General features: G+C 40.5%; 1 protein-coding gene across 2 annotated transcripts; it reads right to left on the bottom strand.

Moving 5' to 3' along the window:
- Positions 1–396: 396 nt before the first annotated feature.
- Positions 397–18,789, bottom strand: vps41 (VPS41 subunit of HOPS complex). Of its 2 annotated transcripts, XM_065949009.1 has the most exons (29): positions 18,577–18,789; positions 18,208–18,246; positions 17,392–17,448; positions 14,578–14,685; positions 13,030–13,107; positions 10,411–10,485; positions 9,403–9,465; positions 8,946–9,011; positions 7,231–7,350; positions 6,997–7,143; positions 6,836–6,902; positions 6,311–6,408; positions 6,097–6,226; positions 5,850–5,965; positions 5,629–5,747; positions 4,539–4,620; positions 4,339–4,431; positions 4,112–4,239; positions 3,780–3,924; positions 3,618–3,659; positions 3,481–3,531; positions 3,260–3,397; positions 3,096–3,150; positions 2,490–2,630; positions 2,226–2,362; positions 1,171–1,270; positions 1,030–1,074; positions 853–932; positions 397–744 (listed from the first exon to the last, which is right to left on the bottom strand). In XM_065949009.1, the coding sequence occupies exons 1-29, from the start codon at positions 18,595–18,597 to the stop codon at positions 664–666; spliced, it is 2,622 nt and encodes an 873-aa protein (XP_065805081.1). In that variant the 5' UTR covers positions 18,598–18,789; the 3' UTR covers positions 397–663. The 2 variants fall into 2 exon arrangements, with proteins under 2 accessions (XP_065805081.1, XP_065805082.1); XM_065949010.1 differs by lacking the exon at positions 17,392–17,448.
- Positions 18,790–23,694: the final 4,905 nt, after the last annotated feature.

Here is a 23,694-nt window from a genome sequence, read left to right as displayed (position 1 = left end):
TACTATAAGGAAAACATGTCTTTAATTATTTTTAATATTAATATATTATTTAATAATAATAATAATTATAATTATAATCACTTTTTGAACCACCAGCCTTTCGGTTGAGAGACAACCGACAAGACAAAGATACAAAAAAAAACATTTTTATTATAAAAACTGCCAGTGAATATGTTTTTTCTTAAATCTTAAAAGATGAAAGCTGAACACAACAAATAAATCTTCCTGATGTGCTGAAATTGATTCAGCTTTTTTATATTTATCCTCAATATTAATTTACAGCAAAGCTCTGAGGACATTTTAAAAAACACTTTTGTCATTTAATTTTTATGGATAGACTCAACAGGATTGACTTTAGTGAAGAAATGCAGAATTACCAGACAAGAAACAAGCCTCCATTTTTTCTGAGATTTTATTTTTCAGACAATGCAGATATGTCATCACCACATCACATTAGTTTGAGGCAAAACAAGTGCAGTATTCTACAGTTGTTAGAAATAAATATACAGAAACAATCCAATATAAAGGCATTCTTAACAGTGTTCAGTTCAGCGAGCGAGGGGAAGTTATATTCATTGATCAATGTACTGACAGCTGACAGTAAAGAGAACAGCGGGAGGGATAAGAGCATGAATAATGACATTGTGAGTGCATAAGTCACTGTTACTTTTTCATTTCTAAGATTCCACTTCCCGGCCCACGCCTCTTTGCACTGCAGATGTTACAAAACTGCACACCAGGAATCTATAAGGAAGGAGAAGGTACAGAAGTCTCAACATCAATCACTCAGTCACTCGGGTTCTTTGAGACACAAACGATGAAAAATCAAAAAGTTCTGAGAGAGACACTCACGGTTCCTGCAGAAGGTAAACACTCCTTGTGAAACATGTGTCTGCAGTGAAACACCACCACATTAAAGGGTTTGGCCATGTCTGAAACACATGTTTGTCACATTATCAGCCATGACTCAAATGCTCAAATGCATCACAACAATAAAAAAACAACATGGATACCTAACTAGAAACCTACCTGATGGTAATATGGTAGCATGACACGATTCACAAATGTTCTCCTCTGAAAGTAAAAGCAAGCACTTGTATGAGTATCGATCAAAGTGACTTAATATCGAATGAATCTGCTTCAGGACCGCCAAGGAAAAGGTTCACCCACCATCCATCCGGACTCCTCTCATCTGTGTGCGGTGCATCTTCTGGAGCAGGGAGAGGGAGTCGGCCACCAGGATCTTTTTACAGCCTTCCCTCAGAAGAATCTGAGAAAAAAACAAAAACACCACAACAGGGAGTAAATAAACAAGTTATTACACTATGTTATGTCCTTAAAATAAGCAACATTATTGTATCACTAAATATTTTCCTGGGAGCTCCTGAGTGTTTATCCAGCTCTGCATGGGTCTGTAAACCTTTCTGTGTTCTAACCTCTTTCCATTTTTCAAAAGCATCTCCAATATTGATCCTAGTTTGAGCACGTTTCTGCTCCTGGAGCTTATTAGAAACATGCAGAGGCTTTGTAGGTCGGGTACAATCACTTCTATCTGGACCAGTTCTCTTGCCCGCTTCCATCGCTGCAACACCTGTTGGGTTGACCTGATAACTGCTCTCATATCTGGCAAACCGAGGGGTGTCCAAAACGGCCATGTGGGGGTGCTTTAAAACCGCCTACCTTCTCTGGTCCAAACAAATCCAGAGCATTCAGGACCAGAATCTAAAGTTAGAAGGAGGACATACTGGCTGCTGCATTGTTGTCAGAGAAGCCAGCACTTCAACATAGCATGTTTCCTTAATGTCTGATCAGATAGTAAGGTCACTTCATCATTTCATTCACTACACATCTCACTGACTGCTCATTTTATAGATCTTTGTGTTTTTGACACAAAAAAGGGTAGACGTGTTTTGCTTGATTTAGAGTTAATCTGCAGCAGGATATTTAACAGAACATCTTAATGTCTCTTGTTGACTTATTCAATATTTATAAAACCTTTTTCTGAGTTTAATTGAATCTGTTGTTTTACTTTTTATTCAACCCAGACATTTAACCCTAACTTGTGAATTTAATTATTTATTGCTCGTTTGATATCATTGTCTTTTCCCTTTTATCTTCTTTTTTTTTTTTTAAACTGAATACAAGCTACACGTCAAGCGAGGAACCCTGTTCACACATCATCCAAATGATTTTGAAGAAATAACCTCATGTACGGTCAGTCTTACTTGCAGATTGTAGTCCTGGAGGATTTTTACTAGTGAGTCTCTGAGGTTTGGTATCTCCATGCCCTCCTTAATGCGATGGATGAGCAGGATGGGATCCACATGCGTGCCGATGTTATTAAGGAGGCCGGTGATGAACGCTGGGGAGTGATCGACGGACACACAGAAAGCAGAGGAGTGTTATACAAGAGAGAAAATGACAGAATCTAAAATAAAAATACAGGAAGAGGACGAGAATAACTGAGTCAATAGGAGAGTGTCTCATACGTGGTTTGTCAATAGAGTAAGAGATGAGGTCCTCCCACAGCTCTGCATCATCCTGCTCTTTGGCAAACTCGATGGCCTTGTCCACGTCCTCCAGCTCCTCCATGATCATCTGCAGTGCCCGCCTGCAGTTACCCATCCTGCCTGAAAGCAACGTGCTGGATTACTTTGATTTTTCATCATTTCACAACACACTTAAAGTAGGAAACGCCGACCTTAACACACAGTATGTATTTAGTCTCTGCCTCCATACGGACGCTGACTTATCGCACTTGTGAAGCTTTGAAACGGAGCATTTTTCTCTGTGTTGTAAGACTTATGCAAACCACAAACAAAGGACTGGATGGGTTTATTTCACATTTTGTGGGTCAGTAGACACTTACCCAAATATATGTTGTGTGAAAAAGTGGATTTTTCATGCTATGTTCCCTTTAAAATCACAATAATATTATATTGTGCCTCAATTATCATCATATGGTATTGTGGAGCCTCTGGTGATTCCCACCCCTAATACTGTACGCATGATGGAGTAAGCACAAACCTCAGTAGCACATATATCATATACAGTAGGTGTAGTTTTGTGGGGATGTACCTTTGACTAGAACTTACTGAGCAAGAAGACGGTCTCCTCTACAAAGTTCCTCTGCTGACAAACCTCCAGGGCCTGAGAGGAAACGAGGTGACACATCATTAATGTCCTGCAGAGTCTTGAAACTTGCAGTTTATATAGGATATATGTACGATGTAATGATACAAGCATTAGAATGTTTTACCTTTTCAAGGGGGCAGTGCGTGCTGTCCCTCAGGAAAGGCAACAGATTTGGACGGTCGTACTCGGCATACAGGACAATCTGCCTCTCGTGGTATCTCTGGCCTTTGTGGTGGTCCCGCTTGAACAGTTTATGGAGGTACTGTGTGAAGAAAATGACTGTAATTAGCTCTGAGTTCAATTCCATGAGTGAATCTGGTTATGTTTAAGGATGTATCAACTCACCACGTGCAGAAGCTCGGGCCTGTCTGCCAGTTCCTCCACCACCCTGTCTGTCTGTCAGTGAGAGGAGAGAAACAACATCAGCAGGCAGCAGAGTCACATCAGTTAATTTAAGACTGAGGGGAGCCAGGTACACTTACTGATATCTTGTCTTCATTATCCAGAAGCATGTCAACAGCTTTCTGACAGCACACATACAGTGGATATATTACTGACCAGTGTCTTAATTCGGAGGATTTTTAAAAGACTCAACATGACAATAAAATGACTCAATTAACATCCGTCCATGATGGGGATTCTACCTCTTTGTCAAAGTCCATTAGGAGCACGATCTTGTCTTCTATGGAGGAAAACAGGTTGTGTTTGTGGATCAGCTGGTAAACATCTTTGTGCCTCAGCTTCAGGTAGATCTCTAAGGCTCTGTCGTACCGCTGGTCATATGTGTACCTGGAATCAAACACAGATAGGTTGCTAGGTAAGATTCAATTTTATCAGCAGAAATGATCAAGTCGTTGAGAGTCCTTAGATGTTGCAGGCCTTTAAGGGATGCCATATGATATGATACCATATAATAGAGTTCGATTAGATACTAAAATGGCACAGTACGATACACTCTACTGTAAACTTTACTCACAGTTCAGCCAACGTCTTGAGCAGCGTTCTGTTAGTGGGGTCTCTCTTCAGGTGATCATTGACCGCCTGAACAATGGCCATGTTGTTGTACAGCTCTCCAGGCCACTCCCGGATCAGTGTGGCAAAACCCTTTAAGGACAGCAGAGAAAGCAGGACAAGCTGTCAATCAAACGAACAGATTAAATCCGGGTGTGTTACATGATGTCAGGACTAATAGCGGGAAAGTACCTCATAGTCAGTTTTAAGAAATTCATGCAGGATCATTTCATAGATGGCCGGTCTGAGGCGCAGATCTCCTCGGGGTAAATACTGGCTGATGGCCTGACATTGGAAAGAGGTGGAGCAGTATTGATAAAGGCTGATACTGGAAAACACACACATAATTTTAGCTCAATGAAGTAAAAGAAATTCAGAACCAGATCCTTTACCTTTAACTGTCCGATGGTCTTGAATCTGTACACTTCATTTTCCCAGAGATCCATGTTTTTTCCAAGAACCTTTTGGCACTTCCTGCACGAAGGAGAAGCAGTTAAATCATTCACATTGAACAAGAAGATTCTGCTTTTTGACTTTAGAAGCGGTGGACATGCATGAGGCCATAGTCCCATCAATAGATACAGAAAGAAGATACAGTTTGTGAACAACATGCTCTCTTTATGTTTGAAATGTTATTCTTTACCCAGGAAATAGTGGTGTGAAATAACAAACAGATCAAGGCTACTGATTTAAGCTCTGGAGAATGAGTCAGGGGACTTGAGAGTTTGAATGTCACAAAGCCTTCTAGTTCGCTTTGATTTCAGTATAAAAGGTAAACAGAATCTTCTTGTATTTTTCCAGTTTCCATGGTAACTTGGTGATAATAATTTGGATTATGTTTCAAGTTTTTTTTCCTTCTTTTGCACTTTTTGAATGAAAATAGACATTAAATGTAGGAGCAGATTATCAAATAATATGTGGCTACTGGTCAGGTGTTACCCCCCCAGGAGGGGAAGAAGTTTTTGACGGCAAAGCAGCTGCTGCAAGAGTTACAAGAGTTACAAGCGGGTGTTTTTCTGAAAGGAAATATGGACATGTGGAGCCAATGAACAACGCAGTTTGACTTGGACTGTCATTCATCCTACAAGGTAACGTTAATGTCAATAAGTAAATCCAGGTGCAGCGCCTCAGTGGCTTATCGCGTCGACTTTGCCTCTACATTGAATATTCAGCTTTTACAGAAATGTCAGAATCTTGCACTTTGACCGTGGAGATAAAAAAAATAAAGACAGAGATCTCAAACCGCTTCACCACAGTGTGCACATGTACTCACTGAGAATCACGTTTTCTTGGTTTATTTTTATTGTGCTCTCTTTTGTATCTCGACATCATTGTAAATAAGGGAAACCTCAAGAATTTTCAAGGTTTAACAAAAAGGTTTAAATTAAGTGTACTTCTTAAAATATCTCATCAACACCGACTCCCTGGAAACCTCTCCAATCAATTACAATCCTGCTCATGCTCAGAAGAGGGCTGGCCCACCTGGCGGCGCTGTCATAGTCTCCTTTCTCCACTAAGTGGTTGATGTAAGCCATCCCAATCTTCTGGACGTCGTGTCTCTTGATGTTTTTGAAGCTGATTTCTGCAGCCATCAGCGCCTCCTGTCACATTTAAACCACAGTAACAGGACATGAAATTAAACTACTGTATGTAATTGTACACTGTGACCTTTTGTAACAATCGTAAAAATTACCAGCACAGACCTCATATTTCTTCTTCTCAAGCAGCCAATCGATGTGGTCATCTTGGTCTCGCTCTTTTGCCACAACGATGTCTTTGGGACTGATGATGTAGAAGAGCGACTCTCCCTCCGCATGCTCTGTTAATGAAAATGCATTTATGGCTCTGTCAGCTGACATTTGACGGGAGATGCGTAATAGAATCAGAGCGCAGTAAAAGGTTGTGTGACATTTCTCTGAGGGCAGGTTTTTTTTTTTTTTATAGTCTCACCCAGGCGGTAGTCTCTGCACTCGTTGTCTTGGAAGTTGCGCACGGTCAGCGCGTCTGAGGAGATCTCCTCGCAGCTCTCGGGGAGAGGCTGGATGATGTCGAGGCGAGGCCGTGCACGAAACTCCTCATCCTGCACACACCCACAAACACATACTACCGTTTAAAAAACATATACGCCTCTATAAAAACTAAATAAAAAAGAAGTCATCTTTACCATGTGATCAGAATTCTCCTTCACAAAGTACAGGGTGACGAGCTGATCCGCCAGCGGGGCCAGACCGCTGATGAAAAACTCGGTCTCAAATGCAGACACTGTTTTTAAGAGACAAAGAGAGAACAAACATAAGATGCTATGTTAGTAAATATGATCAATCTGGAAGTTTAAAGTGGGAACAAAGTGGCCCAATGACAGTTTTCTGTGTATGAGCTTCTGGATCTTCACTTTAACACACAGCATGCACTTCCTCAACTACCATTTATGTTCTGCACAGATAAGATGATTGTGCATTCATAAGACTGTCAGGTAACTGGCCTCAGGATTAATCCAACTTAATATCTACCTAAGGAGCAATATGTAACTCTGACACGGTACTTATATTTTAAGTCAGTCTCTAATGATTTCATCTTTATTTTCAGTCTTGCTCTATTTTCTCATTCTGGCTTGATTTTTGAAGGACTTTTTTAATTTAGCTCTGAGTAAGTATAATAGGTTCATTTTCACATGCTGTGTATTTTATACCTATTTCTACGTAGCGGCTGGGCAGATCTCTCATTTCAGTGGGATTTCGCTCTTTCACAACACACATCTGAGGGGGGAAAGAAATACAGACAAAAAGTGTGAACAACTGGAAAAAAGCCTTTAACTAACAAGTGATGCATTTGAAGAGAAAAGAAGCAAACCTTAATGGAAGTACCCCAGCCAACGATGAGGGTGGTGTTGTCTTTCCAGCACAGGCTGCAGGGGTACATGTCAGGCCTCAGGCTCACGTTATCCCGCAGCACGTTTGTGATCCGCTGTTTGGTGCTGATATCGTAAATTTTAACTCCCTAAAACAAATCAAGACAAAGGAAAAGATTAGCAACACTTAGAGAGAATAATGTTCTTTTTATTTGGGTCTGAGACCGAGCACTCACCACATTGTTGGCCCAGGCGATGAGGTTCGCTCTCCACTGGATGTTTGTGATCGAGCCCTCGCCTTCATGCAGCACCGACATCTTCCAGCGATTTAACCAGTTCCTTTCATACAGAAGCAGCTGGGAGAAAGAAAACAAGTACACATTTCAAAAACAACACAGCATGCTTCTGAAATGAACTGGATGCAGTTGTGCAGCCCTGCCTGCAGAGGGCAGTAGATGAACATCACATTGCACAAGAGTAGTGCTGTGTGTGATGGTGAAAACAGTCAGCTTGAACTGTAGGAAACTTTTATTTTTCACACCCGGATTGATAAAGTCGAACCTGATTTAATCTAATATGCACATTTTAATTCCACTTCAGATCTTTTAGGCACAAAGAGAATAAAGACAGATTGTTCTTTCAACTCCTTCTAAGAGAGAGAGCAGCACATTCGCTTTACATCCAGCGATAAAGGAAGTCATTTTACTCTTAGACATGGCTGAAGTAACTAAAAAGAAGACGGTAGAAAAACCTACACAGAAAAGGTTAAACATCTGATGCATTACATGCTAGATATAATACACCCTTCACCATTCATTGAGGCACTGTGAAAGCAGAGAAACACTTTTTCAAAACTCCACATTGTGTTGACTTCATACTTCACGTTTACTTTCTTGTCTTCTCTAAGAGGTGTGGGAGCTCAGCAGGAGGGTTCGTGTAAGGCCCGTGTTTTTAACCACGGTGCAATGTGACATCAAGGAGGTCGTAAAACTATTTTATAAATTGCAGTCTAATGTTCAGGCCGTGTATTGTGTGTGCCGTAAGCGGACAAAGCATGTCATTCACATTCCCTGCATTTTTACTGTCCTTACTTTTATAAACTGACACAAAAAAGAGCATTATATTACCAAGGATCCAGAGAGAAGGTTGTATAGGCTCTTTAATTCAGCAGTTGGGCTATGTTAATAAACAGTTTGCTCTACAAAGAGATGATATGACAAAAGAACTGTGGAGACAAAATTGAATTTCCTTTGACAGGATGTGGCTCCCGTTGAGGCTTATTGATTTTCATCACAGGCACATTGTGGAGGCCTTCACAACTTGGAACTGAGAGGAATCAGCAGCAATTGAAAGAAAATGGCAAAGTAACACTAACAATGGGGTTTCATATGAAAGTTGTTTTTCCTCACCCCTGTTGTATAAATGTCAGTTTATTTTATTTATGGATGGTTTTCATCCATAACTCCACTCCTGAGCAGTTTATGCTTGTGTAATTGGCATGTGGTAATGGAAAGGTGCTTTTTACTTCCAATAAACAAAAACAAATCTAATGCCTGAGATACTCTTACCTTCCGCAGTGACAAAACACCAGAGACAACTTTTCAGGACAGATCACTAAATGCGCCTGGAAACCCTAAGACTATGTTCCCTCTTGATAATGACATCTGCTTGCTGCGCTTGTGAAGCATTGCCTTTCAAACACTGTTGAGCGAACAGCACTTTGTGAAAATGACCAGCTCTCCCGAGAGCACTCCAGCAAAGAGGCAGAAAAAAAGTAAGAGCCTTTCACACCAGACAAAAGGCCGAGCGTCGCCTTCAGCCGGGCCAAAGTGGCAAAAGGTTTGCAGGTTCCGGTTTCATCGGACACAATCAGAGGGAATTATCGTGGTAGGAAATGGGGGAAAAATGAATATAATGACTGCAAGAGTGAAAAAGAACTACTCAAACATACCTTGTTGCCCCCTGTGACAAACTGTTTGTAGTTTGACCTGGTGAACTGAGGGTGTAACGCCACCACCTGCAAGACAACACATAAAGGCAGCCTTAAGAGTATGTAAGTTTAACAGCGGACTGTATATAGATATCGACGTTGTGGCTCCATATCTTTCTGTTGTACAAAAGTGAAGCCAGCAGACAGGCGCTGACATATTGCGCTGGTGAAGTCACTTGGAGCGGATCCGGCTCATGGTGCCATTGGAATTAGAATATTTACAGTCTATGGTTCAACCGGAGGAGGCGGGGTTTATGAACCATATTGTAGCCAGTTGGTAGGGGGATGTTGTATGGTCCATCTTTTTTATACTATCTATGGTTAATATTTTGAGAGGCAAAACTACTTCTTTTAGATATTTAATATCTTGACAGGACACCAGAAGCATGCTGAGACACTAAATTGGAATCAAACTTACTTTGATGGGACAGTCAAAGTTCTCATGGAATCCCTCTCTCGTATAGAGCCCAAACACTTGAACCTGAAACAGAGATGAGACGGCAAAACAGCAAGCGCAGGTGAATAACTCAAAATGTCTCCTTTAATTGCTGCCTCTGCAACTATCCAGGGCCAGCGGGGGAACTGTGGTCAGAAAAAGACTTTGATTGGCTCCCTACTTCTCCACTGGGTCACCAATTAGTGGACAAGTTGATTCTTTGAACCCTGCAGGGTTTAGAAACAGGATTCCTCGACCTCAGTTGGCTACAAACAAACTCTAATGTACCTTTGGAGCACACGACATCCAGATTTTCTTCATCTCAGGCCAAAAAAGCAGGCGAATAATAAAAAAACTCTGATGCAATCTCTCTCTCTCTTTTTTTTTTTTCTGCACCAGCGATTAAGGATTAAGTTAGATTTCCGAAGGATTAACAGTCAACTGAATTGGTGTAGGGCAATTTTTCCAGCATTGATTTTAATTGTCTGCTCCACTTTTTTGTGTGCGACAAGATCTTATTTTTGCCACCGGGGTGCTGGAAGTGAGGAGGGGTGATATCAGAGAGCATATCTTTACTGCGGAAATCCATGAAGGATGGTAGTAATGATGAGAAAAGACAAGATAACACAGGGTGGAGAACATGGAGAGGGTATCGATAGACAGATGACGGCTGACTGACAGCTCATCGGAGCTGAGTGCAAACCCTCTCCCTCTTCTCTTCACAATCTGCTCAAGCTTTTTATAAATTCCTGCATCATGAAAAAAAACTGATTTATGTGTTGATAAAGCTTCCACTTAATGCTCCCACTGCCTTCTAATTCACCAACAAATACTTCAGATCTGCAGCATTAGCATAAAGTTAGATAAGATGAGTTTTTATATGAAGCTGAGGAAGAATTATGAAAGATGAAGAATACTGATTGTTTTTGGTTTTTTTCCTCTGCAGGTCTAGGCATCAGTAACTGTCTGTAATGAGCAGAGAGATCTCACCTTCCCATCCTCGGAGCAGATGCCCACATGCTCTCCACTTTCATCCAGACTGATCTGGTTGATCTTCACTGAACTCTGCGGAGACACAATATCAAGGCATCTTTTTTTTTTTTTAAAGAGGCTGGCAAATATGCATCTCTGTGGCTGGAAAATGTTGCTGTCTGACATTTAACCTCACTGAAAAGCAAGAGAAACCATGAATGGAGCTTTGCATAAACTTTATGACACAAAGAAGGTCACAATGCATCACTGATGCTTTAAAAGTTTCCATTAGAACAAAATGTTTAAGCTTTTTTAAATCATAGATGGATTGTGCCTGTCATCTTTATGCCAGATAGTGTCATAAAAAATTACTTAATTTTACATATTTAAAGCCGTTTTCAGATATGCACGCAAGAAAGTATCTTTTTCAGGAGGACTGCAATTGCCCTTACAGTTTTAGGCACTTGTTAAACTATGGTGTCGGAGTGTTTCTTGTTTTTAATTATCAAAAATTTCAGGCAGGCTCACAATACATTCAGTACTTTCAGTAAAATGTACCTATTTTCTCTCTCAAAGCTGCTTCTTTTGAAACAATCAATGGCATTGCATAGATTCAGTCACATGTTAATTCAATGGTTGTGGTTCAATGTGTCTCTCTCTAAGGGAAACATTATTTGCTCATGCCATATCTGCAATTTCTCCAGTACAACAGTTTCCTACGGGCATTTGTGACACATGTCAAAATCATATTTTTTTTTTCTCTGACCGGCTCACATGTCCATTAAGCACGACTCAGCGATGTCTTTCCTGCTCACTGAAACTCCGTCTTTGTTTCTTTCAGCCAACGACTGATAATTGGCAGTAAGTTCTTTAGATGAGGAGCACTTGAATCAATGGGCTCAGCGGGGACGCTACAGTCAGAAGCATGAGAACAGGTGCAGTAATGTCAAACTGCCCCTTTGTGCCGGACAAATTAGACTTAATTACTGAGTGTTTTTGACGTGCAAATTCAATTATTGTTCAGCATCAATCCCTTCAGATCTGTGGAGAGGCTTGTGGGAAAGTTTCAAAGTGGGACTTAAGCCCATCTAATGCAAAATACATTCTCCTTCAGCATCACTCTGCAGGCTAACATTAGCACTTCTTCTGCCTTGTTAGCACTTCTTCTGCCTTGCTAGCACTTCTTCTGCCTTGTCGTTGAGAGATTTGACAATACATGCAGCTCTCCCCAAACATGATGACTACAAAAGGAGCAGTGTAACGTAGTAAAAGAAATGGCTATTAGCTTTAGTGGAGGGCGCTATATAAAATCATTAAAACAACTCCCAACTCTGTGTGTTGAATATACACATTCCTCAGCCAGTTAGCTTAGCTTAGCATAGCATACACTGGACAAAATTAGCTTAGCTTACACTGGACTCTGTTAGCTTAGCATACACTAGACTCAGTTAGCTTAGCATACACTAGACTTGGTTAGCTTAGTTTACACTGGACTCAGTTAGCTTAGCATACACTGGACTCAGTTAGCTTAGCATACACTGGACTCAGTCAGCTTAGCATACACTGGACTCAGTCAGCTTAGCATACACTGGACTCAGTCAGCTTAGCATACACTAGACTCAGTTAGCTTAGTTTACACTGGACTCAGTTAGTTTAGCATATACTAGACTCAGTTAGCTTAGCATACACTAGACTCAGTTAGCTTAGCATACACTGGACTCAGTCAGCTTAGCATATACTAGACTCAGTTAGCTTAGCATATACTAGACTCAGTTAGCTTAGTTTAAACTGGACTCAGTTAGTTTAGCATAGACTAGACTCAGTCAGTTTAGCATATACTAGACTCAATTAGCTTAGCATACACTAGACTCAGTTAGCTTAGTTTACACTGGACTCAGTGAGCTTAGCATATACTCGACTCAGTTAGCTTAGCATACACTGTACACAGTTAGCTTAGCATATACTAGACTCAGTCAGTTTAGTTTACACTGGACTCAGTTAGCTTAGCATATACTAGACTCAGTCAGTTTAGTTTACACTGGACTCAGTTAGCTTAGCATACACTAGACTCAGTCAGTTTAGTTTACACTGGACTCAGTTAGCTTAGCATATACTAGACTCAGTCAGTTTAGCATACACTAGACTCAGGTCCAATTCTAAAGTATCTGGTGGACTGAGCTAGAGATGTTATGATCCACAGAGGCTTACACTTTCAGCTCCGTCCACAAGATAGTTTAGAAACTGAAGAAGCCTTTCAGAGGAGGGGAGGTGAAACTTCTTCAAGATCCTAATCTTAGTCCAGTTGCCTTTGGATCAAGCTTTGCATTTTCTTACCAAAGTCTTTGCTAAAGTTAGATAGTAAATATGTTTTGTCCCAATATGTCTCAGACAGACTTAAATGTATTGAATGTACTGAATGTTTTAGCATGATCACTTTTGCTGGCTTTTATTATATTTACATATTTGATAATATGATATGATAAATAATAGGGGATGAAAAGAGAAAATGACATAACTTAGGATATATAATAATAATTAATCATCAAATGATGAACATTAGCATCTGTAATTATGACTCGTGTTAATGATCAGTAGGCTTAAGTAATTTCATCATGATAATGGATTTATTGTACTCACAATTTCAAACTTCTGAGTCACATTTCCTTGGATATCCAGCAGGAAGACCTTTCCGAAATGAGTACCCAGGGCGAGAAACTGGAAGGGGACAAATGTAATGTAAATTAAACCAGAAGACATTTAAAATAAATTCAAGATTTAGGAGAAAAAAAATCTAGTTCTGATGAAGGCTGTGGAAGAGGATAAAAAAAAATAGTTGCTGAAGCTGGAGCGAGCGACATGGGCAGAGTGGGGATTGGGTGGGCTTGGAGGCAAAGCTGTGAAATTGCAGGGGGTGGAAAAGCCCTATTTATTAAAGCATACAGTGTGAAATGGCATTTTTTCCACCCTCAAATTAAAATGCTTAAGCATAATAAATGCAGTGTACATCTGACTTCTTCCCATGCTCCCAATGCAACCCAATCACCTCCCTGCCCAGCACAGAGCTATTATTTCTACCGCGCAGCAACTGGTTTGTGTTGTGTGTTTCAACTAAAGTGCAAGTGTGAATTCATGTGTGTGTGTGTATGTGTGTGTGTGTACGCGAGTCCACTGGGACAAAAAAATTATAGAAACCGGGGGCTTTTGGCATTAGATTAAGTGTGTGTTCTTCCACCCCAGCCCATGCTCCATGCCCTCCTCCTAATCCCCCTCCCTTCAAGACCAGCATGTGGATGTGCGGCGAGCCCACCATGCTTCAGTGCAGTCTATAATGAAATGCTTATATTTACAGGCACAGCTGAGCATGTCAGACAGAGCCCCCTGCAATCTCCCCAAATAAAATAACCCAAAATAAATAAATAAAGGGTTCAACCTTGTGAGGCGGAGCGACTTTTAAAGGGATTTATCAGAATGGAATTGTTCAAATGAAATTCCGATTCAAACACTTAAAATATGAGGCAACATAAGGCAATGTGCGCTGTCGGTGGCTTTAAGGGATGTGGGAGTTTGTCACATTGGAGAGGGAGGGGGGGTGGGACGGCGGGACGGCACAGGTAGCTGCATGGCAGCAGGTACACAAGAACAGAAATCCCAGCAAGAAGGACAGTCAGATCAAATTTAAAATTTCAGCAAAGCGATGTCTCTCGCTGTGGCACGCCTGCTATTTTGAGGTTAAAAAAACAAGAGGGAGCAAATCCTCAAAGTAAAAATAAATAAATGAAAATCAATAGCGGTTAATAAAACATCAGGTGAGGAGACATAACTGGCTTTGACTTTTTGCTCTGCTCAGGCGTGCACGTATGCCGCTGGTGCCACAACGATTAACCATCTCACAGAGAGTGGCCTTCTTAAAAAAATATCAACATTCGACAAACAGAGGAGAGGAGCGAAATGCAAGAGTGGGAATAAAAAGAGGAGAAGACAATAGGCGTCTGGTGTCTTTTGATGCATTTTGCAGGTGGAGGTGAGAAAAGAATGGGCTGCCTATACGGATTGAGGAAAGGGGATGAAGACCAACTTTGAAGAGGACAGCTCTCCAATGTGTAGATAAATAATTTGAAATCTGTATTTCCGAACAGCAGATTTGAGGATGAAATGCCCCTGTGGATGGAGGATTGTAACCTGTACCTTGTCATGGACGGTCATACAGCTGGCTGCATCCTTCTGCAGGATTTCTGTCACTCCATTGGAGAGCCTCTCGTACTTCAGCTTGGGCTCTTCTTCGCTGTCCTCCTCCTAGTTCAGGCAGAAAAGATGGATTCATTCAATCACACTTTAAATAACGAAAGAGTCACGTACTTAGGGTTGATGAGACCATAACTTCAGTGAACTTTAATATACAAGTCAGGGGTTCTCAACTGGTGGGTCAGGGTCCAAAAGTGGTTCACAGAGCTGTAGTTAGTGGATCCTGAATGTGTGCCTGGAAAAAAAACTTTGAGTCAAAAAGTCTATGAAGCGTTTTTTAAATATTTTTGTTTCGTCCCATGTAAGAATTGTCCACAAATCGTCTCCATGGCGACGTTCAGACGAGATAGAACAGCACCTTGATCACGAGTTCAATTGTTACACTTCAGTTTAAAACATTTAATTTGAAAACCTGACAGTTGTTGATGCTTCCTGCTGATATGTGAAGAGAGCCCAAAGTTCAAACACATTTCTGTGTTATAATTTTATGCATTTTTATTTATTTTTGCTCTTTCAATAAGAAATGCAATGTCAGGTTTAATACAGCTTTTACAACAACAACAATAACACTATTAATTACGATGAAATAAATATTGGAATCAGTATCGGTACATATGTATTGTAATCATTCTGAACTGAAAAGAAAATTGGAAATCGATGCATCGCTTTTAAAACTATAATCGTCACCGATGTGGGATTTTTGAGGCGGATACTGATATTGATATTAGATAAAGAGAAAATCTGATACCGATATATCGGCCGATATCTTTTTCATCTTTTTCTATGTTCAGTTTTTAGAGATAGATATAGAGAAACACATTTATTGAGTTGATCCCTCAGATGCAGTTATCAAACACTGGTTAAAATATAAACAGTATAATTAAGACAAGATGGTCACTCAACTGGAAAGTAACCGAGCATGTAAGTGCATCACCACTTGGCACTTTATATTGTAATCTATATAGCGCCCTCTGCTGGTGACAGATAACTGCCAGTGTAAAACAGAAGTGATATGCTTATACTGGTCGATATTATCGGCTGACAGATTAATTAACTCTCCATTATACTACCTGTAACCAAAACTATTCACTAAAAACAGGTTTATTTAATTCACTGTCATAAACTAAAAACACAAAAGCGTCATATTTGAGAACCTAAAATGAGTGAACAAACATTGAAATGATCATCCATTAAAAGAGTCGTCAAATCATTTTCTGTTTCATCTACTTGTAATGTCTACACAGTTTTTAGAGTAAATATTGCTGTATGAAAAGACAACAGGAATTGATTGTTTTCAGCTGCATTCAGACAATATCGTGAAGCAAAAGGTAATATGTACGTAATGTATTTTGGGAGTCTGGCTTTACACCCACAGTTCCCGCTGTCGCTGACACCGTGTCACTGAGCGAGACACTGAAGCGAGCAGGACCGCGTTAGCGGGGCTTCATTCTGTACGTCCTGCATGTGTGTAGCAGGAGATTAATGCACAAAGACAAATTTCCCTTATAGCTCGCGTGAAATGCAGCATAAAGCTATTCTTTCATCCCCACTGACAAACATGAATAGCGTCATTTCATAAAGCAAACTTAAAGTATTCTACTGTGTTACACCTTCCAGGACGAGCCAACATTTGCGGCCAGTCACAGCCTGAATATCCCCCATAATTCAGTTTATAACCAATGCTGCACAGTCTGTGGCTGCCCAGAGGGTGCATCAACTCAAAACATTGTCTGCCATTATGTGCTGCTGGGTTGGAGGTGGGGGACAATAGCGTGGAAAAAATGTTATTTTCAAAAACAATCCCTTCCCACTCAACAACGCCATATCGAGGCTATTTCCTGTGTATTCTGCTTGTGAGATTTCTGATGCGAGGGCATTTGTCACAGGTTTAACGGTGCATCAAACAACAAAAAGCAAACTTCATCCCCACAGAGAAACCACCTACTTTCAAACTTTTGCCATCTCTTGTTAGTTATCTTTTTTGTTTTGTCAACTACTCACTTGGTCTTTTTTTTTCTTTGAACCATTTCTGAAAGATTTAACAGGTTGAACCAAGTCACCGGCATACAATCAGGATTCCTCTTCCAAAAACAACCCTCCACTTCCTCTCTGCCTCAGAAAACTATGTACAGCGTAGTGACAAATAATAGAACAAACGAAAATTGGGAAAAAAATGGAAGAGCTTGAAAACCCTTTTTGTGTTTGTACTGAATATTTTTGCAGTAAATAAAGTGGAAACCTAACAGCACTGATGTATCCATAAACTGATTATTTAATATTTATTAAACTGCTTTATGAAAATCAACTGTTTCGATAATCATCAAAATGATTCTGCATGTGCTGTTTGAATTTGTGAAGACAATATAATTTATTTTTGTTTAAAAGTCACAGTGAGTTAGATTGTGTGCAACATGTCTGTTGTGAAAGAATTTGAATCCACTGCACTTAAGAGTTCAAATGAAACCTTTTGCATGGACTATGTGGATTATTCAGCACGTTCAGGCATCAAAACAAGACAAAGCCAAACCTATCAGACTAGTTGAGCCACATTATAAAGGTTGTGAAGAGCATGTCTCTGACTGTCAAAATCTTAAGTTATTTTCTAGGGCCTTCTACCTTTTGCCCATTAGATAGGACAGCTGAAGAGAGGAAGGAAAAGTTGTGACAAGATAGTGGGGGATGACATGCAGCACAGGGATGAGGTCGGATTCAAACACACGTTCATTTATTCTGTAAGTGTAGAACACAGGTACTCACTGAAGTCGTCAAGTGAGACTGCTGCCAACAAGGGAACAGCAGCAGACCCAAAGTAGGCTTCATTAAACCGCAGCATTCAAAGTAAATAATAAATACAATTATAAATTATAATTACAATAATAAAAGATGTTTTTAGCCTGTTTGAGACAAACAACCATAAAGTACGAAGCTTGTATCGACCAAAAAAATGATGTAGGAGCTCTTTCTAAACAAGTATGAAGTTTTCTTCATTCTCCTCTCTTGCCCACTCTTTATTGTTTTCCTTCTGAGAGGTGCAAGCATCCGCTGCAGCCTTTCCCTAATATTTCATTCTCTTATTCCTATAAAAGACAATCTCCTTCTCCTGCAAAGCTTACGTGCAAAGCTATATTTTATTTAGCCTACTTGTAATTCTCAGAAGCACAAGTGTACTCAAACATGCCCAAGCTCAGTCTTAATACTGATGGATCTGGAGAGCCATCTGTAATTCATGAGTGTTTGACACCTCTCAAAACCTGACAAAGATCATTCTGGGATCAGGTGGGAGTTGATAAAGGCTTGCAATGGAGTAAAGTCCATTCGGTGGGCAGCGAGCTTTATTTGAGTTCAGAAATCGCCCATGCCTGACAGAACTATGCACACGCCTGTCATCATCAATATGTTGCTGTAGATCAATTCTGTAACTGACAGACTGCTGCAACTACAAGACATTTTAGGTGTAAGTTTACTCACTCTCTTTACCTTTATATGAACATTTCCTCTGTGTGTGTGTGTGTGTGTGTGTGTGTGTGTGTGTCTGCAGGAGGACTAAAGATCAACACATGGTGTGTTTCTTACCTCAGACTCATCTGTGAACTCCTCACTTGGTTTTCTGCCCTGAATGAAGAGATATTTTAAAAGGGACGTGAAAAATAAAGACTGTATAAAAGCATCAAACCACACACAGCAGTGACATCACACTTGAACAGGCTCTGGAGATTACACAGATAAGACTGTTTTATTTACAAAAGATTCAGCTATGATATCAAAGCAAATCTACTACACAGCGAATGTATGCTTTCTAGGTGACAGAGACTGTTATATTACTAGATTAACTAAATCAAAAGGCAGCTTACAGAAGTCCAGCATCACGTTTCTCATTCATTTTGTAGCGTATAGTTACCAAAACAGAAAATTATCCAGCTAACGTTAGCATGCTTTCCTTACCTGCTCCTCTACTTCCGCCATTATTCTACGCTGTGTCCGCGATTAATAACTGCAATATCTCAATTTGTATTTAGGAGATGCATATTTAATGTCCAAAATGCCGCAATTGTAGTTATTTCATATCAAGAACATCCACTAAACAACAAAGTTGATGTTTGTTGTCGGAGCTCTGGCTGTCATAAGTTAAATCACATGACTCAGAGTCAGAGCAGCGATGCATCATGGGTAATGTAGTCAATCCGACGGAGGGAAGACGCCAACCAACCGTCGATAGGAGAAGTGAGAATTCATATTCGCTTTTCACAGCGTGTTTATTTTTTCCTTCAGACATATTTTAGTATTCCTTTCACGGTTGCTTCTGCTCGGTCAAAACTGTTGAGCGTGTTTTTCTCTTGTGTTCATATTTCAACACAAGTTTTCTGGACAGTTTGCATTGATGGTGGTAACCTAACCGTGTGCCTCTTCTTTTTCTTTTTTTCTATCTAAAGCTCAAATGTTTCACTTCAAAGGTGTTTTAAAAATGGGGCTGAAACCCACAAATCATAACTTGATTAACACTGATGGTTTTATAGGCCAACTTTAACGATTTGAAACGATGCCAAAAATAGTAAATTAACTTCAGAATACAAGTCCTCCATCACTTTCCAGAAGTGGATAAAAAAGTTGATGGCTGCTATGATGGAAGAAAGTTAATTTCATAAACTAATTTAAAAGTAACTTAAAAGCTGCTGAATTTATACTTTAAGTTAATTTAGACTTCATCACATAAGTATTGTGTGTTTGTTTTTGTTTGTTTTTTTCAATATTGTTAAATTTCCTCCAAATATCTAACAGCTGGGTTTATTTTAGACCAACCTGGGAATAAGTTGGGATCCTCTGGGGGGTCATGAGACACCCAGAGGGGGGTCCCTTGATGCCTTGCTTTGCTTCAACCCTCTCCAAGAACCCAGGGGGGGCCCCCCATGTCTCTAGCGCCTTTATTAATGGGGCTGCAATCTGAAAGTTTTTGAACCCCTGGTTTAAACAATACACATTACGCAAATTAATCATCCATTAGAAAATGAAGGCGTTCAAAACAGCAGCCCCCATAAACAACCACAACGATAAAATCCTTCCTGTAAACTTCAACTTTACAAAAGTACATGTTTACTCTCAGTTAGACAATATCAAAATACTAGATTGCAAATAATTGTAGTGGTGTTGTTGTTGTTGGTATGTTCAGTGAAATACGGTAGTATACAAAACATGACAACTTACTTTCCATAGTGCCTCCTTCAGAAAGTTTTATAATTGCTGATTATTATTATCTCTGCAGTTTTAATGTCGCCTCAGGGACAAATTGAGATTGGTTTAAAGTCTACCTTTTCCCTTAAATAATATCCATACAGAGCAGTGAGATCAAAATCCTAATCTTAAAATGATCTGTTGAGCTATCTTGCTGTATCTTTTATGGACAGTAAATGAATTTGTTTTGTATATTTGCAGACATTCCTGGACTCTGTAGCCGGATGTATTCCTCAGATAGGAGTCAACTATCCTGGATCTCGACACACCGCATGCTGACAGCTGCTTCCCAGAGTCCAGATGAATGCCAAAGGTATGATTTGCCTCTTCTTTATTGAGATTGTCTCACACCCCCATCTCGCCTCATCCATCCTCCGGAGAATCCTAATGCACCGATACCGAGGGGGAATAATTTTTTTTTTTCTTTACAATCTACTTAGCAATGATTTATTGATTGCGGCTTCCACCCTCACAGAGAATTACCGATCCTTTTTGGGAAATCAGATTTTCACACCTTTCATGAGTGTGTATGTGGCGCAGGTCTCCCGAGACAGTGCGAGGGGAAACTGACTTTGAGGAGCAGCCGTGTGTGAATCTCTGTGGTGTCACTCTGCTGCTGCCAACCGTATACCCAACGGATGGGCCTGTGATTCTCTGCTGCTCTCTCTATAGTTTTGCATTATTTAGAGGTTGATAAATACAGTGTCCGAGCTGGATTTCAATATGTTTCCATTCCCTTTCAAACCCCTTAAAAACACACACTCCCATGGTAAGCATGCAGGAGCCCCTCCGAGGTATAAGCAGTTCTTAGAAAACAAAAAAAAAGAAAAGCAAAAAATAATAAAAACAACCCCTGCCCTCATGGGAGGAGTCAGATTAGTGCGCTGAAAGCTTTGATGCTCCAGAATGTCAGCTCCGTGGATCGATCCAGCAAAAAACACACACACACCTGACCAATCAGAGGCGTCTATGTGTTGTGGACCTGCTGGGCACCGTGGTTTACAAGCTTCAAAGAGCTCCTTTTAATACACTGCTTTGATAGCCCTCAGCCTCCACTGACCCGCCGACCAGCACTGGGGAGCATTTTAGCTTTGCCGGAGACGGATAACGGCTGATCATATTAATGAGTGCGTTAAAAAAAAAATAATAATCACCTCAAATGTTGACTACTTAAACCACTGGGATGCTGTCCCAATAGAATGCATAAACAGGAGAATTTAAATTTAGATAAAGACAAATTAAGCGTGGTAATTTTATAGATAAAACAAGATATTATACTGAATTGTTTTAAGCAATAGTAGATCTGTGCATGCACAAAGATGCTTTGGAATGTCACTGAACTACAAAAGTGCCCGAGTACACCATGAGAGAGGAACAGTTTGGTTAATGACCCTAAGGGGGAGACAAATCATCATCTACCACCCTGCATTACACAAAGAGGGTCTTTGAATATTTGCCCAACAGAGGAGCTGAACACAGAAGGACGATTTATTTCAAACTGTTGCTTTGAAGTTTGTCTAGTTGTCAGCCTTTGTCTTACTCATTAACACGATTAAAGATGTGTGTATTTAAATAGTCTTTGGTTTAAAGACAATTAAAAAAAAAACACATCATATGTTTGAAAGCAGAGTCTTCTGTAGTATTATAACAGAAGTACATAATGTAGTTAATTCAGCGTGCAGTCTTGCATGCTTTTAATGTTTTTATTGAGCTCCCTCACCGGGCTGTTCATAAGTTTCTTATCTAGTATCTATGGCTGTAGCTGTTATTATTCTAATCTGTTAATCAATCAATCAAGTCACTTGTCTAAACTCAGTAATATCCCAAAGCCTTAGAGGATGTATATATCTACTCATCAGCTTAAAACACTTTTTTACCTAAAAGGCCTAAAACAACTAACACGTGACCTTTTGAATAGCTGAGTCTGGTACTAGAATAAACACTCTGGTACCAGACAGTGTTTGCTGTTTTTGCTCGAACTAATACTTCAGGGGTTAAAATAGTTGTACAATTAAGTGGCTGAATGGTGTAGCCTAGTGGTTAGTTCACACGCCCCATGTACGGAGACTGTAGTCCTCCAAGCGGGCAGCCCGGGTTCAATTCTGACCTGTGGCTCCTCTCCTGAATGCCATACCTCCCTCTCTTTCTCCCAGTCTCTGACTCGATCCACTATCCTATCACCAAAAAGATTTAAGGCATGAGTAGCCCAAAAACAAATGTTTCTGTCAGTCAAATGATGTACTGTTTAAGTAATTGTTTCAGATCTACAGGTATGTCTGTTTTCTGAACCCTACAACCCCAACTTGACCAAGATTATTTGTCCGTTTTGATATCATACGAGTAATATCTAAAGGAGGCTAAACTGGTTTAGTTTCACTCACTGCAGTCTCTAAGTATTGATTCAACAGCTCCTGCTCTCGACCGTCGTTCACCCCTGTCTCCTTATTGGTTCAAATAAAAGAGGTCATTGTGAATAAGATAGAAACAAATAAAACATGACGACTGGTTGATGAATTGATATTTATTTTGTTTAATAACCAGAGGAGCCCGGAGTGTTGGAGCTGAGTGTACCAGTCCCCCGCTGAAACCCCATCTCCCTCACACTGGGACAGCACTGGTAAGACCACCAGCTATTAGCATGGATATCTGATGACTCTCTGCTAACCGCTGATTATTTGGCCACTGGGGGTGTTTGGTGAGTGTGGGGCAGAGGCGAGGGGGGCTGAGTGCTTTTTCTTGTTTCGGCAACCTGTTCCTGAGCTGTGGCGAGACTGAGTGAGCAGAGAAGAAATAAGACAAACCATCTCCCTCATGTCTACGCACACACACACACACACACGATCACACTCTCATTCTGTCTTTAACCAGAGGTCTGAGGGTCACTCTAAAAAATGAAGCTAATCCGTTACACACACCCACTGCTTAGAATCAGTAATGTAATTTCTTATGTTAATTTTTCAAATATCCCTTTTTATTAGGGATTCTTACAATACGATTATAGTTATCCCATTATGAGTAATTGCATTACTCCCTGAGCTTAAATGAATAAACACGCCCAATTTGGCGGCAGGATTGCAAGCAGGCGAAGCTGGCTGTTTTGAAATGAAGTAATTAACAGCTGCGTGAGATACTGAGAGATGAGTTGCCCCCTTATCCCGGAGCCTCAGAGGCCAGGGGAAGATTAGAGCTCTGATCTCATTCCCAGCACTTGTTTGGAGTCTGTCAGGAAGAGAAATGCCAGCATTAGAGAGGTACCGCCACACTCCTGATATGATGAAATAAGGAGAAAAGGGGAAAGGGAAAAAGATGGAGGGATGGACAGAAAGGCCCCTGCCCTTCTCTGAAGTGTCAGTAGCTTGTTTATTCTATTTTTCATCATAGCTGCTGGGGCAAAGATTCCCATTTTTCCTTTATTTTTTTTCCCCCCCCACCTCGAAACAAAAACCACTGCTCTCATTTTTTATAAGGTCTTGCAAACTCTCATGCCCCAGTGAAAATTACATTGTGAAACGGTAGAAATTTCCAGTGCTGCCTGTGCTCTGCCCTGTCCCTCCGAGCTTTCAAACAGTCAACAGACTGTGAAGAATAAATAATAAAAAACTATTGATTATTTTGATGACTGCAAGATTCAATTAGGTATTAATTTTGCCCTCCAGTGGACCTATCAAGCAACTCAAAGGAGAGGGGCTGGGGTGTGGGGGGGGGGGGGCCCCAAATGCATGCAGAGTGCGGCCAAGCTCAGACAGAGGGGAAAATGTGTTTACCTCGGCGGGCAGAGAGGGGCATTGATGCGCAGTGTCCCGCATTTAAGTGCTCCACAAATGAAGCGCTGAT

The sequence above is a fragment of the Labrus bergylta genome, chromosome 20 (genome assembly GCF_963930695.1).
Source record: "Labrus bergylta chromosome 20, fLabBer1.1, whole genome shotgun sequence".
Taxonomy (NCBI): Eukaryota; Metazoa; Chordata; class Actinopteri; order Labriformes; family Labridae; genus Labrus; species Labrus bergylta.
This window is presented reverse-complemented; position numbering and strand designations above follow the sequence as displayed.